The 12,477-nt window shown below is 40.9% G+C and overlaps 4 protein-coding genes across 4 annotated transcripts; 2 read left to right on the top strand and 2 right to left on the bottom strand.

The window, feature by feature from the left end:
- Nucleotides 1–125: 125 nt before the first annotated feature.
- LOC117842759 (peptidyl-prolyl cis-trans isomerase FKBP17-1, chloroplastic) lies at nucleotides 126–2,037 on the bottom strand. The gene is made up of 4 exons (XM_034723270.2): nucleotides 1,721–2,037; nucleotides 1,328–1,450; nucleotides 760–876; nucleotides 126–458 (listed from the first exon to the last, which is right to left on the bottom strand). Exons 1-4 carry the CDS (start codon nucleotides 1,976–1,978, stop codon nucleotides 333–335), a joined length of 624 nt encoding a protein of 207 aa, XP_034579161.1. The 5' UTR covers nucleotides 1,979–2,037; the 3' UTR covers nucleotides 126–332.
- A 1,276-nt stretch (nucleotides 2,038–3,313) lies between these two features.
- LOC117848872 (porphobilinogen deaminase, chloroplastic) lies at nucleotides 3,314–7,014 on the top strand. Its single transcript, XM_034730452.2, has 5 exons — nucleotides 3,314–3,650; nucleotides 4,360–4,765; nucleotides 5,331–5,534; nucleotides 6,301–6,478; nucleotides 6,578–7,014. The coding sequence occupies exons 1-5, from the start codon at nucleotides 3,487–3,489 to the stop codon at nucleotides 6,694–6,696; spliced, it is 1,071 nt and encodes a 356-aa protein (XP_034586343.1). The 5' UTR covers nucleotides 3,314–3,486; the 3' UTR covers nucleotides 6,697–7,014.
- A 262-nt stretch (nucleotides 7,015–7,276) lies between these two features.
- Nucleotides 7,277–9,094, bottom strand: LOC117848879 (uncharacterized). Its single transcript, XM_034730460.2, has 4 exons — nucleotides 8,852–9,094; nucleotides 8,683–8,775; nucleotides 7,898–8,073; nucleotides 7,277–7,683 (listed from the first exon to the last, which is right to left on the bottom strand). Exons 1-4 carry the CDS (start codon nucleotides 9,084–9,086, stop codon nucleotides 7,618–7,620), a joined length of 570 nt encoding a protein of 189 aa, XP_034586351.2. The 5' UTR covers nucleotides 9,087–9,094; the 3' UTR covers nucleotides 7,277–7,617.
- Nucleotides 9,095–9,898: 804 nt separating this feature from the next.
- On the top strand, nucleotides 9,899–11,990 carry LOC140221528 (uncharacterized). Its single transcript, XM_072291307.1, has 2 exons — nucleotides 9,899–10,104; nucleotides 11,456–11,990. Exons 1-2 carry the CDS (start codon nucleotides 9,960–9,962, stop codon nucleotides 11,830–11,832), a joined length of 522 nt encoding a protein of 173 aa, XP_072147408.1. The 5' UTR covers nucleotides 9,899–9,959; the 3' UTR covers nucleotides 11,833–11,990.
- Nucleotides 11,991–12,477: the final 487 nt, after the last annotated feature.

Below are 12,477 nucleotides of genomic sequence, written 5' to 3'. Positions count from 1 at the left end.
TGTATAATGTGTTTGTATACGACCCGTCGGGCTTTTCCTCTCTTTTAATATAGCAGCAGCTCTTCTGCTGGCTCGTTTAAAAAAAAATTTACAGAAGTAGCATTCAGGAGCAGAGCAACGAAATCTGATCTTCAGAGTTGCATCCACTTGATTTTCCTTTGTATTGTATGTCAGTACATTACTGTGTTTCAAATGTATTACAGAACGGATTAAACAGAAAGCATGATAAAATTCTTGCACAGAGCTTCTTTCAGGCACAAGAGTGAAGAGTATGGGCCAAAAGATTTTAGTGAGGGGGTTGATCAGTCTTCTCTCCTCACAAAACAGAACAGTTATGAGCGTTGCCTTATGTTGATTAGCTCGATGTCGAAGATAAGTGTACCAAGGGTGGAACCCTCACCATTTGCGAGACGTGTTGGGTTGAATATAGTAGTAAATAGCCTCTGCCGATCAAAGAACTGCGCATGAAACAGCAGGTGAAATTAGTATGTAGTTATATCCAGGCAGCAGTAGCAGTTACATCCTTCAAAGACAGATATGAAATATTTTCTGAATCTAAACACGCCCATGTATCCCAGGGGAATATACCAACCACGAAGCAATTTTTCAATCAGTTGTGCATGCAACAGAAAGTAATGATTAGGAGTTGGCCAGACTGGAGATACTTCAGTTGATCACCAACTACATGATACAATAAAAAATCTAGAATATTGGCAGTAGGTTGGTCTAAAAAAAGAATATTGGCAGTAGGGGAGTTACGTTTGGGGGAATAGGTTCCTGTGATGTGTTTTGATATCCCTGTGACGGCGGAATGATAACACGACGAAGACCACCAACCTTCATGGACTTCACTGCTGCTTCAATACCAGGTATAACCTGCAAGATCCATGCACTATTATATTATGGCTAGAGTATCAAACCCAGACTCACAAACGAACATCCCATGTAATTTATTTTTTGCCAGATGCCAAAACCATGGGTACAAACAATTATCAGGGAATTCAAAATGCAGAACGACAGATAGTTCATACTCGTATGGGTGGACGCGTAGCAACTGTGACGCTAAAATAAAATAGCTTGTGATAATTGTGCTCCACAATAGAACAAGTGTAACTTCACATATCGAAGATTAGGTGGGATCCTTAGGCATGTTTCAAGAACATAGGAATATCAATGCTAAGCTGTAATATCAAACTTTCACCAAAGGGGCTTCAGAATGGAAGAGTACAAATTTCAGGTAAGATCTTTATCTAAAACTGAAGCAGTATCAGTACTATACATACAACTCAGTTCTTCTTCACCGAGTTAAATGAAATCCATATCTTACTTTTCCAGACCCAATGGTGAAGACAAACGGAATGGGTTCACCGGTCTCATCCTTATGATCATAGGTGGAATCAAAGCGCCATCCTTGCTTCGCTGCCAATCTCCCATAATAGTGAATTGCAACCTATGTAGTTCATACAAGTGAGAAAACGTAAGAGCCTTTCATACACATTTCTCAAAAACAATACAAGCCACAAAGATACAGCATAAGCTATCCATGTAACTCATGCACTTGCAGCTTCTTAATATTAAGCAGAAATTGAATGAATTTATGCCAATCAGCAGCTCAGCTTGGAGTGATAAAATAGAGTAATTTCAAGAGTAAACTTTGTTAATTAGACCAAGCAAGGATGGTGCTAAAAAGCGCAACCAGTGCAAAGGGGCGCGCCTTTACCTGGTCGCCCTCGGCCGGGACCTCACCGGAACCCTCCCGGCGGTCCAGGGCCTTAACGCCGCCGGAGCCAGGGATTTCCGCGAATTCGGGGGCCGCAGCGGAGGGGGCTGCCGTGCGGAAGGTGGAGGCGGTGGCGACCGCGACGAGGAGCTGCCTTCTGGTGAGGGTGGGAAGTGGTGTTGTGGCTACAGTTACTGCTTTTCCTTTCGGAGGCGGCGGCGCGGCGCCGGCGACCGCCGTGACGGCCGTGGTGACCATCGGCGGCTGTTATTTTGTAATTCGCCTCTCCTTTTTCCTTTTCTGTTTCTTTCCTTCGATTTTGTACTTACCTGACATTTTCATTTCCTATTATATTTCAGTGAAAAACTGTCATATTCAAGTATTATACTACATACTATGAAGTTGAATGCAAACTAAAAAGTAAAAACGAAAGTATCGTAGGTAAAGCGCACAAATATGATATGACCTTGAATATTATATTATAGAAGTAAAACTAGAGTAAATTTTACTTTGGTTGAGATAATTGGTAATGCTTAAGGTCTACAATAGATTTTGAAAACAATTTATCTAGTACAATTCTCTTATTTTTCAAGAGATGGGTGTTAAGTTTAAACAAACTGATGGAATACATACACCCATTACACCCATTGTTTTTCCCACTTGAGTTATACAAATCTTTTACAAAATATAATACAGATATCAAGTGCCCACGTCCACACTCACATATAAAAATACACGTACACACCACACACGCTTGCCTCTATGTGACTATGAGCACATATGTGAGATTAGGTTCGCAGATCCTGAGATTGACAAAATTAGAACATACGTCTCACTACTGATGAGCACATGTCTTATCATTGAAAGAATAGCACTGTTATTCTCATAATAAATCCGGAATTCAAGCACCATGACCTATATCGAGTCAAGAATTCATACCAAATGACAAGTTAAAAAAAACTTTCAAATTAGTGTTAGTTTAGCTCAAAAGTACTCCGTAGACTACATGATTAGATTGTGGATATGTTTTTTTATAAGGGACTATGTTGTTGAATGGCACCCACTACACGGAGTGAACGTTGTTTCCCCTCACATACAACCGTTGCTTAACTTGTACTAGCATTTATTGTCATTGTACTATCTCTGGAAATGCTACGAACTTAAGTAAAAAGATGTGTACTAAATAAAAGGCTACAAATAGATAAGATTATATTTAATACAAATCTTGATACATCTAAAGACTTGGTCCACGAGACACAAAAGACTTGGCCTACGAGACAGGCAAAAAAGCGAGTGTCTTGCGGGCAAATTTCTTTTCCATCCAGGATTTACTGGTACAGTCAGTCTAGTTACTCAATTACAAATGGGGAATTCACCGGTATATTTTCTCTTGGTCGAATCCAGCACAAGGAAACTCAATTAATTAATTGGAAAACAAGAAACATAATCAATAGAAAACACATCTAAATTCCAGAAAAGTTTCCCGGTTATTAATAAGCTGAATAATAAGTAAGTAAATCGTGGAGGGCAGGCACACTGTCCCGTTCTATACGCAGATTGCCGTGCAAACGAGCTCGCTGTGGTTGGCCAATCCTGACACATTATCCTCTCCCCCTCATCCATGCCGAGGGCATAACAAGCAGCTCAACCAGATCAGACACCCAAAGCCCCCCTCGGTAGAGCGCATCCCCCCCTCTGCACATCTCGCCCTCTCCCTCCCCTCCCTCCATTCCTCGCGCCGCGCCGTCCTCTCTACCCGCCCAAAGATGGTGTTGGTGAGGTGCACCACCGCGCACCACTCGCTCCTCGGCTCGCCGACCTGCCTCGCGCGCCCGCGCCGGCGGGCGTGCCCCGTCGTGCGCGCCGCCGTCGCCGTCGAGGCCGGCGCGCAGGCCAAGGTCTCCCTCATCCGGATTGGGACGCGCGGAAGGTGATCGCTTTCGACCCTTTTCTGCGGTTACTTTGGTTGGGAGGGTGGTGGATTTGGGGTTTTGTTGGTCAAAATCGTGGCTTTAGGCTCTACTGGTCAGATTTAGTGCTGAAAAATGCGTTGCAAATGTCCGGGAGATCCTGTCGTTAGCTGTTCCTCGGGGAATTGGGGTTTGGTGCTGTGACTGTGAACTTATCGGGTCTTTATCAGGAGGTATTAGACATTGTGGACAGCGGGGTGAATTCACGCGGAGTATTTGAGGATATTTGGCAATGAGTTTTTAGTTCCGTTTGGATGCAGTTCTGGATCAGTAGTAACTGGCCGTTGACCTTGATAGAGCTAAAGAACAGGCTTGGCATAATTGTACCTGTACATTTCATGCTACCCCTACTATTTTTGGGTCAAGGCCAGATGCTGTACTTGTGTTGTTTGTAAACTAGCTAGCAGTTCCATGTGGGCATTTACACTGTTGAGAAAAATTGCACATTTTCAAGTTTTCTTTTTGTAAACTAGCTACTGAGGTATGCCTTCTAACGTCATTTTCAAGTTTTATTTTTGTTGACAAAAATTGCACAAGAAAAGTCAAGGTTTACTGTCAAAGCGAATTGTTCCTCTCAATGTTCAGTTAAAATTGTTGTTTTTTGTGGACTGGAGTATCTTGCAAGGAATATACAGATATGTAATTCATGTTATTGGTTATTTAGGACAGTCCTCTTGCTCTTGCACAAGCCCATGAAACTCGAGACAAACTGAAAGCTGCACACTCTGAGTTGGCTGAGGAGGGGGCTATTGAGATCATCATCATAAAGACCACTGGGGACATTGTCTTGGACAAACCCCTTGCAGATATTGGAGGAAAGGGTTTATTCACCAAGGAGATAGACGAAGCACTCTTGAATGGAACGATTGACATTGCAGTTCACTCAATGAAAGATGTCCCAACATATCTTCCCGATGGAACAATATTGCCCTGTAACCTCCCACGAGAGGATGTCAGAGATGCATTCATAAGCTTGACTGCAAATTCGCTTGCAGAGCTTCCTGCTGGTAGTATTATTGGAAGTGCTTCCCTGCGGAGACAATCTCAGATTCTATATAGATATCCATCACTGAAAGTAAGTATGATTGTTGCATCACACTATTACCCCCCTGTATTTTCTGTCTTTGTTGTTTAGTGTGCTCAAAATGCTCGTGAATCCTCTCGTGTCTTTGCTGCATGCCTCCATAATTCATTAATTCGACATGCAAATACTAGCAAGAGTTTTAGTGCTAGCAGATTCACTAATTTGTTCATAAATACTTCCCAGTATTGTGAATTTGGTGTTTTTTCCTGTATATATAGAGAGAGCGAACTGTCTGAGCTCTTTCTCTGAAGTCTGACATATAGATCGTCTATTATGTCAACTGTAGTTCTCAACTCTTATATAGACATGTATATTTGGATTTCTATGCATGTATATTTTAGGCTTCTATGATTGTGAAGTGGTTGTTTTCGTTGCCACATATGTCAAGAGATGCCTAGCATGGAGATATTCTTACAATTCATGTTTTTTTTGGTTATAAAGAGGATTATGTCTGTAGACTCTCGTCTCAGTCTTCTACTCAATTACTTAGAAGTGTATTCTGATTAGGTATTCATCTTGATTAGTCTGGGTCTCAACAGTATTGAATGGTTTTCAGGTAGTTAACTTCAGAGGAAATGTTCAGACACGGTTAAAGAAACTCAAGGGAGGAGATGTCCATGCTACGTTGTTGGCACTGGCTGGACTAAAGCGGCTAAACATGACGGAAAATGCAACATCTTTATTATCAGTGGATGAAATGCTTCCAGCAGTTGCCCAAGGTGCTATTGGAATAGCTTGCCGAAGCAGTGATGACAAAATGGTGAGTGGTCCAGTATTTAGTATGCTGGTAGATGAGAAAAAAAATGATGTGTGCATCATTCCATATTTCCATATACAAATCCGACGCCATATTTTCGCAATCTAACACTGAATGCACCTTTGATGTTATAAGTTTAAATGCCCATTTGTATTCAGTGCACTGAGGTTCATAAACTTTTCTCAGATTCTCACCTAGGCCCATAAACTCTCACAGTGAGAATCTGGGTTCTCCAACTTTCAAGTGATTCACTCGAATTGAGAATCTGGGTCCATAATTGGACCTTGAGTGAACCACTTAAAAATTTGATGGACCTAGATCCTCACTCTGAGAGTTGATGGGCCTGGATTAGAATCCGGGGAAAGTTTAAGGACACCATTTGCATTTTACTCAGAACCACATGACTTTATCAGATAATGTTGTTAAGGCACCACAGGTAATTGCTTTAAAATCTGATTTCTTTGTCAACTTTCACATTTTTATGTTCCTAGGGCAATCTCAATCTTATTTATTGCTGCTTTATCCTGACCATGCTGCATGTTTTGGGTTTTCCAAAAGTATTTAATCTTTGAGAAACAACGATTTACAATACTTCTAGATAGAATATTTCTAATATCTGAGTGCACATTTCTGTTTTATTCTGCAATGTACATGAAAGTCATACGCAGCTACATAGAGCGTCCTAAATATTTGAATCGGTTCATGGCTTTTTAACAATCTTGTAGCCAAAGAAGATGAGAGCCCCCATTATTTGCCCTTTTTTTTGTAGATGGAGTATCTGTCCTCATTGAACCATGAAGATACCAGATTAGCTGTTGCATGTGAAAGAGAATTCTTGGCAGTTCTTGATGGTAACTGCCGAACTCCAATTGCGGCCTATGCTTATCGTGACAAGGATGGGAATTGCTCATTCCGAGGTCTATTGGCCTCACCAGATGGAACTACAGGTGTCCTTGATTTTCGTTTTTTTAAAGAATCTTGAAAGAAGTTTATTTCATTTCATCATCGAAAGCAACCCATCTTCACTTTTATGATTCTGCTTACAGTATACGAGACAACAAGAAGTGGACCGTACTCTTTTGATGACATGGTTGCTATGGGCAAAGATGCTGGTCATGAGCTGAAGGCAAAGGCTGGCCCTGGCTTCTTTGATAGCTTGCAATGAAAAGAACAGACTACGGCGTGCACTTTCCATTGCCACTCTTTTGGTTAGAAACAGACGGCCCAAGTAGAGTGTTGGGAGGTTTGTTTTTGTTTTCTTCTTCCTCCTAGTTCTGCTAGAGCCTTGTACCAGATGTTGAGCAACCCCATCCAAATATGTATCGCCTGTTCTTTTAGCACTCTGGGTTAGAACCTGAACGTCCATGGTTTCGTAATCCCCGAGTATTGTCAGAGGTATCTGCGCAGCTATGTTGTAACATTGTAATCTGATGTAATTTTGCAGATAGTTTATTGAAATTGAGTAGTATCGTGATTGAGCCCATCGCGTAAATTCGATATTCGTTTGGGAACTAGCCTTGCTGATTGATTCTCTGATGGGCCTGAAAAACATACGGTCTACCAAGCTGAGCTTTTTCAACAATACCTTAAATCTACCATCTGGAGTTGATTACTCAAAGCTTTAGTAAAATGCATATGTATTCATGTTTTTTTTGACATTTACAAATTCTGTTTCTTCAAGATTCAAAAAGATTTTTGATCCTTTGAAATCTTCATCTGCAATCATATCGTAAAGAGTTAAGACAGGCAACGCAACACTGTCGCACTTTCACAACATTGCAGATGATTGATACATCAATGGTCTGTACTGCAGAAATGAACACAATAGTTCCATGCTTCCAGCTCCCAGTCTACACTACCCAAGCATTATCGTGCTACTGAAGGTGGATCTCCTGAAGCAGAGCACCCTTAAGGCCTTAACCCTAAACGTTACCTAGTGGATACGCTGAAATAGTATGCTGCTTGTTAGACAGGTAGATAGCTTGTCAGGTTGGTTCCCCGAGTCGAGATTACATTGAGTAGAGACTTTTTCCCCCAGTGCCACGGTTACATCATATGGGAAAATCATAATCACCATACAATGAATCTAGTTGTCCTGGTTCTGCATTGCTGACATGTTAGCCAGCTCTTCAGAAGTCACTGGTTTGTGCATCTGTAGGAACAGGAAGCCAAAATTAGGATAGCATCCATCAGTTTGTGTAATGACATATTGACATTTCAGCCGTTTCAATGATTAGTTTTGTTGGCCTACTGCATATGCCATGCCTAACCACAGGAGGTAGAAAGAGTCAAATCAAATTTACATAATGCATATCAAGTGGACAAGAAACAGATCGATATATCTTAGGTAAAGAAATAATACTCACCGCATTAGCAACAGTTAGCCAATGAAAGCACCTTGGGAGGGAATCCTCTGCTGATGGCGTGGTATCATGATTCCAGTAGGTTATGTTCTGGAATTCCGCACGGGCTACAAAATTACTCACTTCACCATCTGAATTCTGTTTATCCTTTCCTCCACTCTTCTTCTCCAATACATAACCTACAGAGAATATTCAAAGCATTATAAGCTCGATCATACTACAGAAGGACTTTTGTCAAATTCACAATTTGTATCGAAGATCTGGAGCAACAGATCATGACCACCTATCATCTAGATGTACATGCAAACTTAGCATCCCCACACAATTTAACATTTCTACCAAGAAGCCAGATGGCCATATTTCAGATAAAAAAGGGACCATATCACAATTCTACAATCAAACTCAAACCCAAACTTCAGATTTTGCAAAGGGCTTCCTTCACAGTTTTTAGCATGCATTTGAGTCGCAATTCGATCCTTATTAGAACAAGTTACTGGACAATATTCTTTTAGGACTGCTAGAAGATCAAAAGTTGCACAGGAAGCTTCAATATCATCAGGTGCCTCACACAACAATTCCTTCAGTTTACCTAACCAGTTTGGGTGCATTAGTCACAATTTCACAGATTCTATACCACTTTATTATCAGACTACAATTCAATGCAATTGCTATGAATCGATGAAAAGTCTCAGATTTCCCACCCCGAAGCTTCCAAATTCAAGATAAATTCACACATCTTGTAGGATTTAGATGAAAGCAGAATGCAGAAACAACAAACTGAGCCTCACCTCGGTAGCCATCCGGGAGTGCAAGGGTAGCGCCCTGCAGCTTCCTCCCGCGGAAGAAGGCCTCCTCCACCCTCACCCCCTCCACCTCCACACCTGCACGCGCCACACCAATACTTCAACCAAATGAAAGGGGAAAAGGAAACGAGAGGTCCGACTCCGTGCCACGGACCTGTGCTCCTGGGCTTGAAGTAGTCGGAGACGGGGGCGCCGCCGTTCTGCTTGATGCCGCAGGGCAGGTGGTGCGCCCCACCAAGGTCGGTGGCTGCAGGGGAGAGATCGACGGTGGCCGTGACGCCGCCGGCGGCGGCGGCCGGAGGGGTCGCGTGCTCCATGTTCGGCTCTGTGTTTTCAGCAAGCCGCCAAGCCACGGTGCGGGAATCCGGTGGTGGCCCGGTCGATTCCATTGGTGGAGCTGGACAAGAACTGGGCCGCGGAGACGTGGAGTGGGCCGATCAGGAGATCGAGCTCGGTTTCTGCGGTCCCCATTCTCGCTGGCCGAGGAGCGAATTAGTCTGGCCCATTTTTTAGTATCCATTTCTTTTTATAGACTTTTGTGAAGGAAAAAATCATTTAAAACACGAAATTTTGCACGGAACTGAAGTTCTATTTAATCTGAAATCTTGTAGTAACAGAAATCGGATGATACGAGAAATTTTGAAGGTTTTGAAGTTCACACCACGCATTTTTCTATAGCGTTGCATTCTTTTTTTTGTGTCAATTTATTTGGCATTACTACACTTTAAAATGATATCCAAGAGTTTTCACAGCATCCCTTGTAATTTGTAACCGTTCTTTATTTACAAGAGCAGTATGGCAATCCAAAAGTTACTTGGAAATTTGAAAAGTATCATCGAACCTCTAGTTTGAACATAGTTATTCCTATACTGTATCATTATTACTCACCCAATATAATTTAATATGCATTTTGTTTTCATGTTCAGTCTTGCAGTGATGATCTCATATCAGATTAACAAATACATAGATGATTATTCAAGGAAAATTAAAGAACTTAACGCCAAGCTGCCAAAAGAGTAGAAGTTGTTCCCTGTGTGTGTCTGACCACGAGACCCTGAACTTCTAATTAAGGCAAGGGCTCCATTTTTCAAGGAATTTCAAATGGGCAACACCTCTCCAAGTATGTATCTTTTGTTATTTATATTTTAGTTATATCTAAATATAAAATATCTATTTTTGACTCTCTTTTTTCACCCACAGTCAGTTGGGGATGCAAGTGTTTTGCTAGCCCTGAACCTGGGGAGAAGTTCAAAGCTTCAACTATGTCGCAGGGTTTTTGTCTGAGCTTTGGAAATGTTCTCAAGGTTGAGCCAATGAAAGTTTACAGTTTTGTGGCAGTAAGAGATGATTGTGAGCCTTTGAGAAATTACATCTTCAACCTCCCAAGAGAGAATGCTTATACACTCAGTTCGGTTAGTTGATCTACACTCGTGTAATTTATATGTCTACTTGTGATGTTAATGTGGCAAGTGACATTTTTGTGCCAACTACTACTAACTTAACACAAAGTAGTTTGAATTTGCTGCTTTAGGACCGCATTGTGGTCTCAGCTTCAGACAATCTTTATAGCACCTATCTATCTATGTATTATCAGATAAAAAATGTGCATTGTGAATATTCCCATATGTTATGTGTGGTGCTCTAGGTAACTTTGAGTTTTATATACTTTTATTTGGCCATGAAATTACCTGAACTTGGCCCGTCATGGCACAATTAGGAAGGGAAATCAAATGATGGTTGTGGGTTTGAGGGGTAGTGTTGAAATATTTAATATATACTTGAAACATTTTAGAAGGTTACGGAAATTACAAGAGACTAACTTTGCCATGCATAAGGAAAGTAGGAAGGTTCTAGACACTTTGGAGATGTAAAAAAACTAGAATTGCCATGCTTCATGGCAACTTAAGAATACTCTAGAACTAGGTATTTACATGGTAGGATAAGGATGAGAGAAATTTCTAGAGTTAGATATTTGTAAAGAAGAGTGTGGAAGTTACCACATGGCAACACCACAATCATCATGAGCACCTATAAATAGGGGTGCTCCTGTCCCTAGAGGCCATTTGGAGGATGGCATAGGTAGCCACCATGAAGAGTTAAGTGACATGCCATTGGATGGCATGAGTAGAGAGTGGTAGGATAGTCACATAAAAAGAATAAGAGTGAGTCTTGTATCGAGTTGAGTTGTGAATAAAAGTTTGAGTTCCCTTGTAGAGAGTTGGTCTCTCATGTTGGTATCGGCATGAAGGCCTCCTCGAAGTAGCATGGGTATAGGGTCCAGAGAAGAAGTGGTAGTACGGTACTTTGATGCCACTTCTAGAAGTTGGTGTTAAAGTCGGGGCACCGATTTCTCAACAGGTAGCTATAATAAAATGAAGTAAAGAGATAATTTCATTCATTATTATTAGTATGGTTATGTGAGAAGACAATGGTAAGGGCATACAGGAACTGTGTTGTTGTTTATGAGTTTTATATAAAGAAAAATGGGAGGAGCTAATGTTTCTAGATAGGAGCAAATATTTTAGGGAGGCAATATCCAATATATGAAATTTAGGAGGTCATATCACGCATATTTTTTTCAGTCAGTCTGCATCTATAGGAGTTCTTGGATCAAAGTAATTTGAGTTATATGTATCTACAGAAAATAAGTCCCTAATATTATGAGAAACAACTCTACCTTATTCTTGACTATGGTGTTGTTCCTACCCTGGAGGAACCTATAATGCTCACTGCTTATTATTTTACTGTGATATGCAAGATTCCTCTATGTTGCCATTGATTTCATCCATTCGTGGCATGTCTGTTTGGAACAATGTCATGGCTAAAATGAAATTGATGGCCAAGAAAAATGATAAATCTGATTATCTCATCCTTATAGATGCATGCATTGAGTTCAGATGGTATAGGATCATGCGTGATAAGAAGCTCAAGACTAGGATCGATGTCCCATTTGGTGCAGTTGAAATGGAGTATATGTTCATCAAGCATGGGATAGAAGCTATTGTTGAAGTTGACATTCCGAAAGAATTGGTGGGTGACCATGTCCTGTTAGTTGCTCGTAGCCGTGGGTTTCAGGATGAGTTGACAATACATGATGCTGTTGTAGAGAAAACTATAGAAAGATTTCAGTTGTGATTGTTGCTTCTTGTGGAGGGAGTTTACATTTTGGTTTCCTAGCAATAGGGGCTGAGCAAGTGTTGCCTACATCAACTTCAAAGTGAAGAAGTTTGGAAACCACGAAAAGCATTTGCTCATCTTGAAAGAGCCCTAATCCAGCATGTTACAGTATGAGCCACATGATATCTTGGTAGTTGACAGTCGTTTGCAACAAGAAAGTCTACAACTCTCTTGAAAAAAGGGAAAATTCTTGCTTTGAGAAAGGGCGTAATGATCCCGGAGTACTCAATGTCCCATTTAAGTTTACATTTTCAACAATGGGTTGATTTAATAATGGAATGTAAAATATTAGCTAAATTAGAATGTAAAACATTTGCTGGATAGCTCATATATTATGATACTTACATTCCTTTGTGCTAAGATTAGAATGGTTGACATGTTGATACAATTGAATAGCAACTTGGGCACCTTACTTGTCGCAACTTTCTGGTGTTAATGATCAGTCAATAATGCTACAGAATATACGTTCAGAACCTTAAAAAACGGATGGATCGACATGTTGCAATAGTTTGAAAGTGCATTTGGTCCTCTAAGTGGGTTTTGGTGTTGATGACATGCATAATTAAGGGACTAATGATTTTATCGAGTAACTGACAGGTTTAA

Source organism: Setaria viridis, chromosome 1 (genome assembly GCF_005286985.2).
Source record: "Setaria viridis chromosome 1, Setaria_viridis_v4.0, whole genome shotgun sequence".
Classification (NCBI taxonomy): Eukaryota; Viridiplantae; Streptophyta; class Magnoliopsida; order Poales; family Poaceae; genus Setaria; species Setaria viridis.
The sequence above is the reverse complement of the archived record's forward strand: the minus strand, read 5'-3'. Positions and strand labels throughout refer to the sequence as shown.

Coding starts and splice junctions, on each gene's coding strand:
- LOC117842759 (XM_034723270.2), bottom strand. CDS start 1,978: ATGGTCACCACGGCCGTCACGGCGGTCGCCGGCGCCGCGCCGCCGCCT. Junction 1,451..1,720: donor TCCCGGCCGAGGGCGACCAG/GTAAAGGCGCGC, acceptor TGAACTACATAG/GTTGCAATTCACTATTATGG. Junction 877..1,327: donor TCACCATTGGGTCTGGAAAA/GTAAGATATGGA, acceptor TGGATCTTGCAG/GTTATACCTGGTATTGAAGC.
- LOC140221528 (XM_072291307.1), top strand. CDS start 9,960: ATGTCGCAGGGTTTTTGTCTGAGCTTTGGAAATGTTCTCAAGGTTGAG. Junction 10,105..11,455: donor AGAGAATGCTTATACACTCA/GTTCGGTTAGTT, acceptor GTGATATGCAAG/ATTCCTCTATGTTGCCATTG.
- LOC117848872 (XM_034730452.2), top strand. CDS start 3,487: ATGGTGTTGGTGAGGTGCACCACCGCGCACCACTCGCTCCTCGGCTCG. Junction 3,651..4,359: donor CGGATTGGGACGCGCGGAAG/GTGATCGCTTTC, acceptor TATTTAGGACAG/TCCTCTTGCTCTTGCACAAG. Junction 4,766..5,330: donor ATAGATATCCATCACTGAAA/GTAAGTATGATT, acceptor AATGGTTTTCAG/GTAGTTAACTTCAGAGGAAA.
- LOC117848879 (XM_034730460.2), bottom strand. CDS start 9,086: ATGGAATCGACCGGGCCACCACCGGATTCCCGCACCGTGGCTTGGCGG. Junction 8,776..8,851: donor CTTCAAGCCCAGGAGCACAG/GTCCGTGGCACG, acceptor TGGCGCGTGCAG/GTGTGGAGGTGGAGGGGGTG. Junction 8,074..8,682: donor ACTCCCGGATGGCTACCGAG/GTGAGGCTCAGT, acceptor TATTCTCTGTAG/GTTATGTATTGGAGAAGAAG.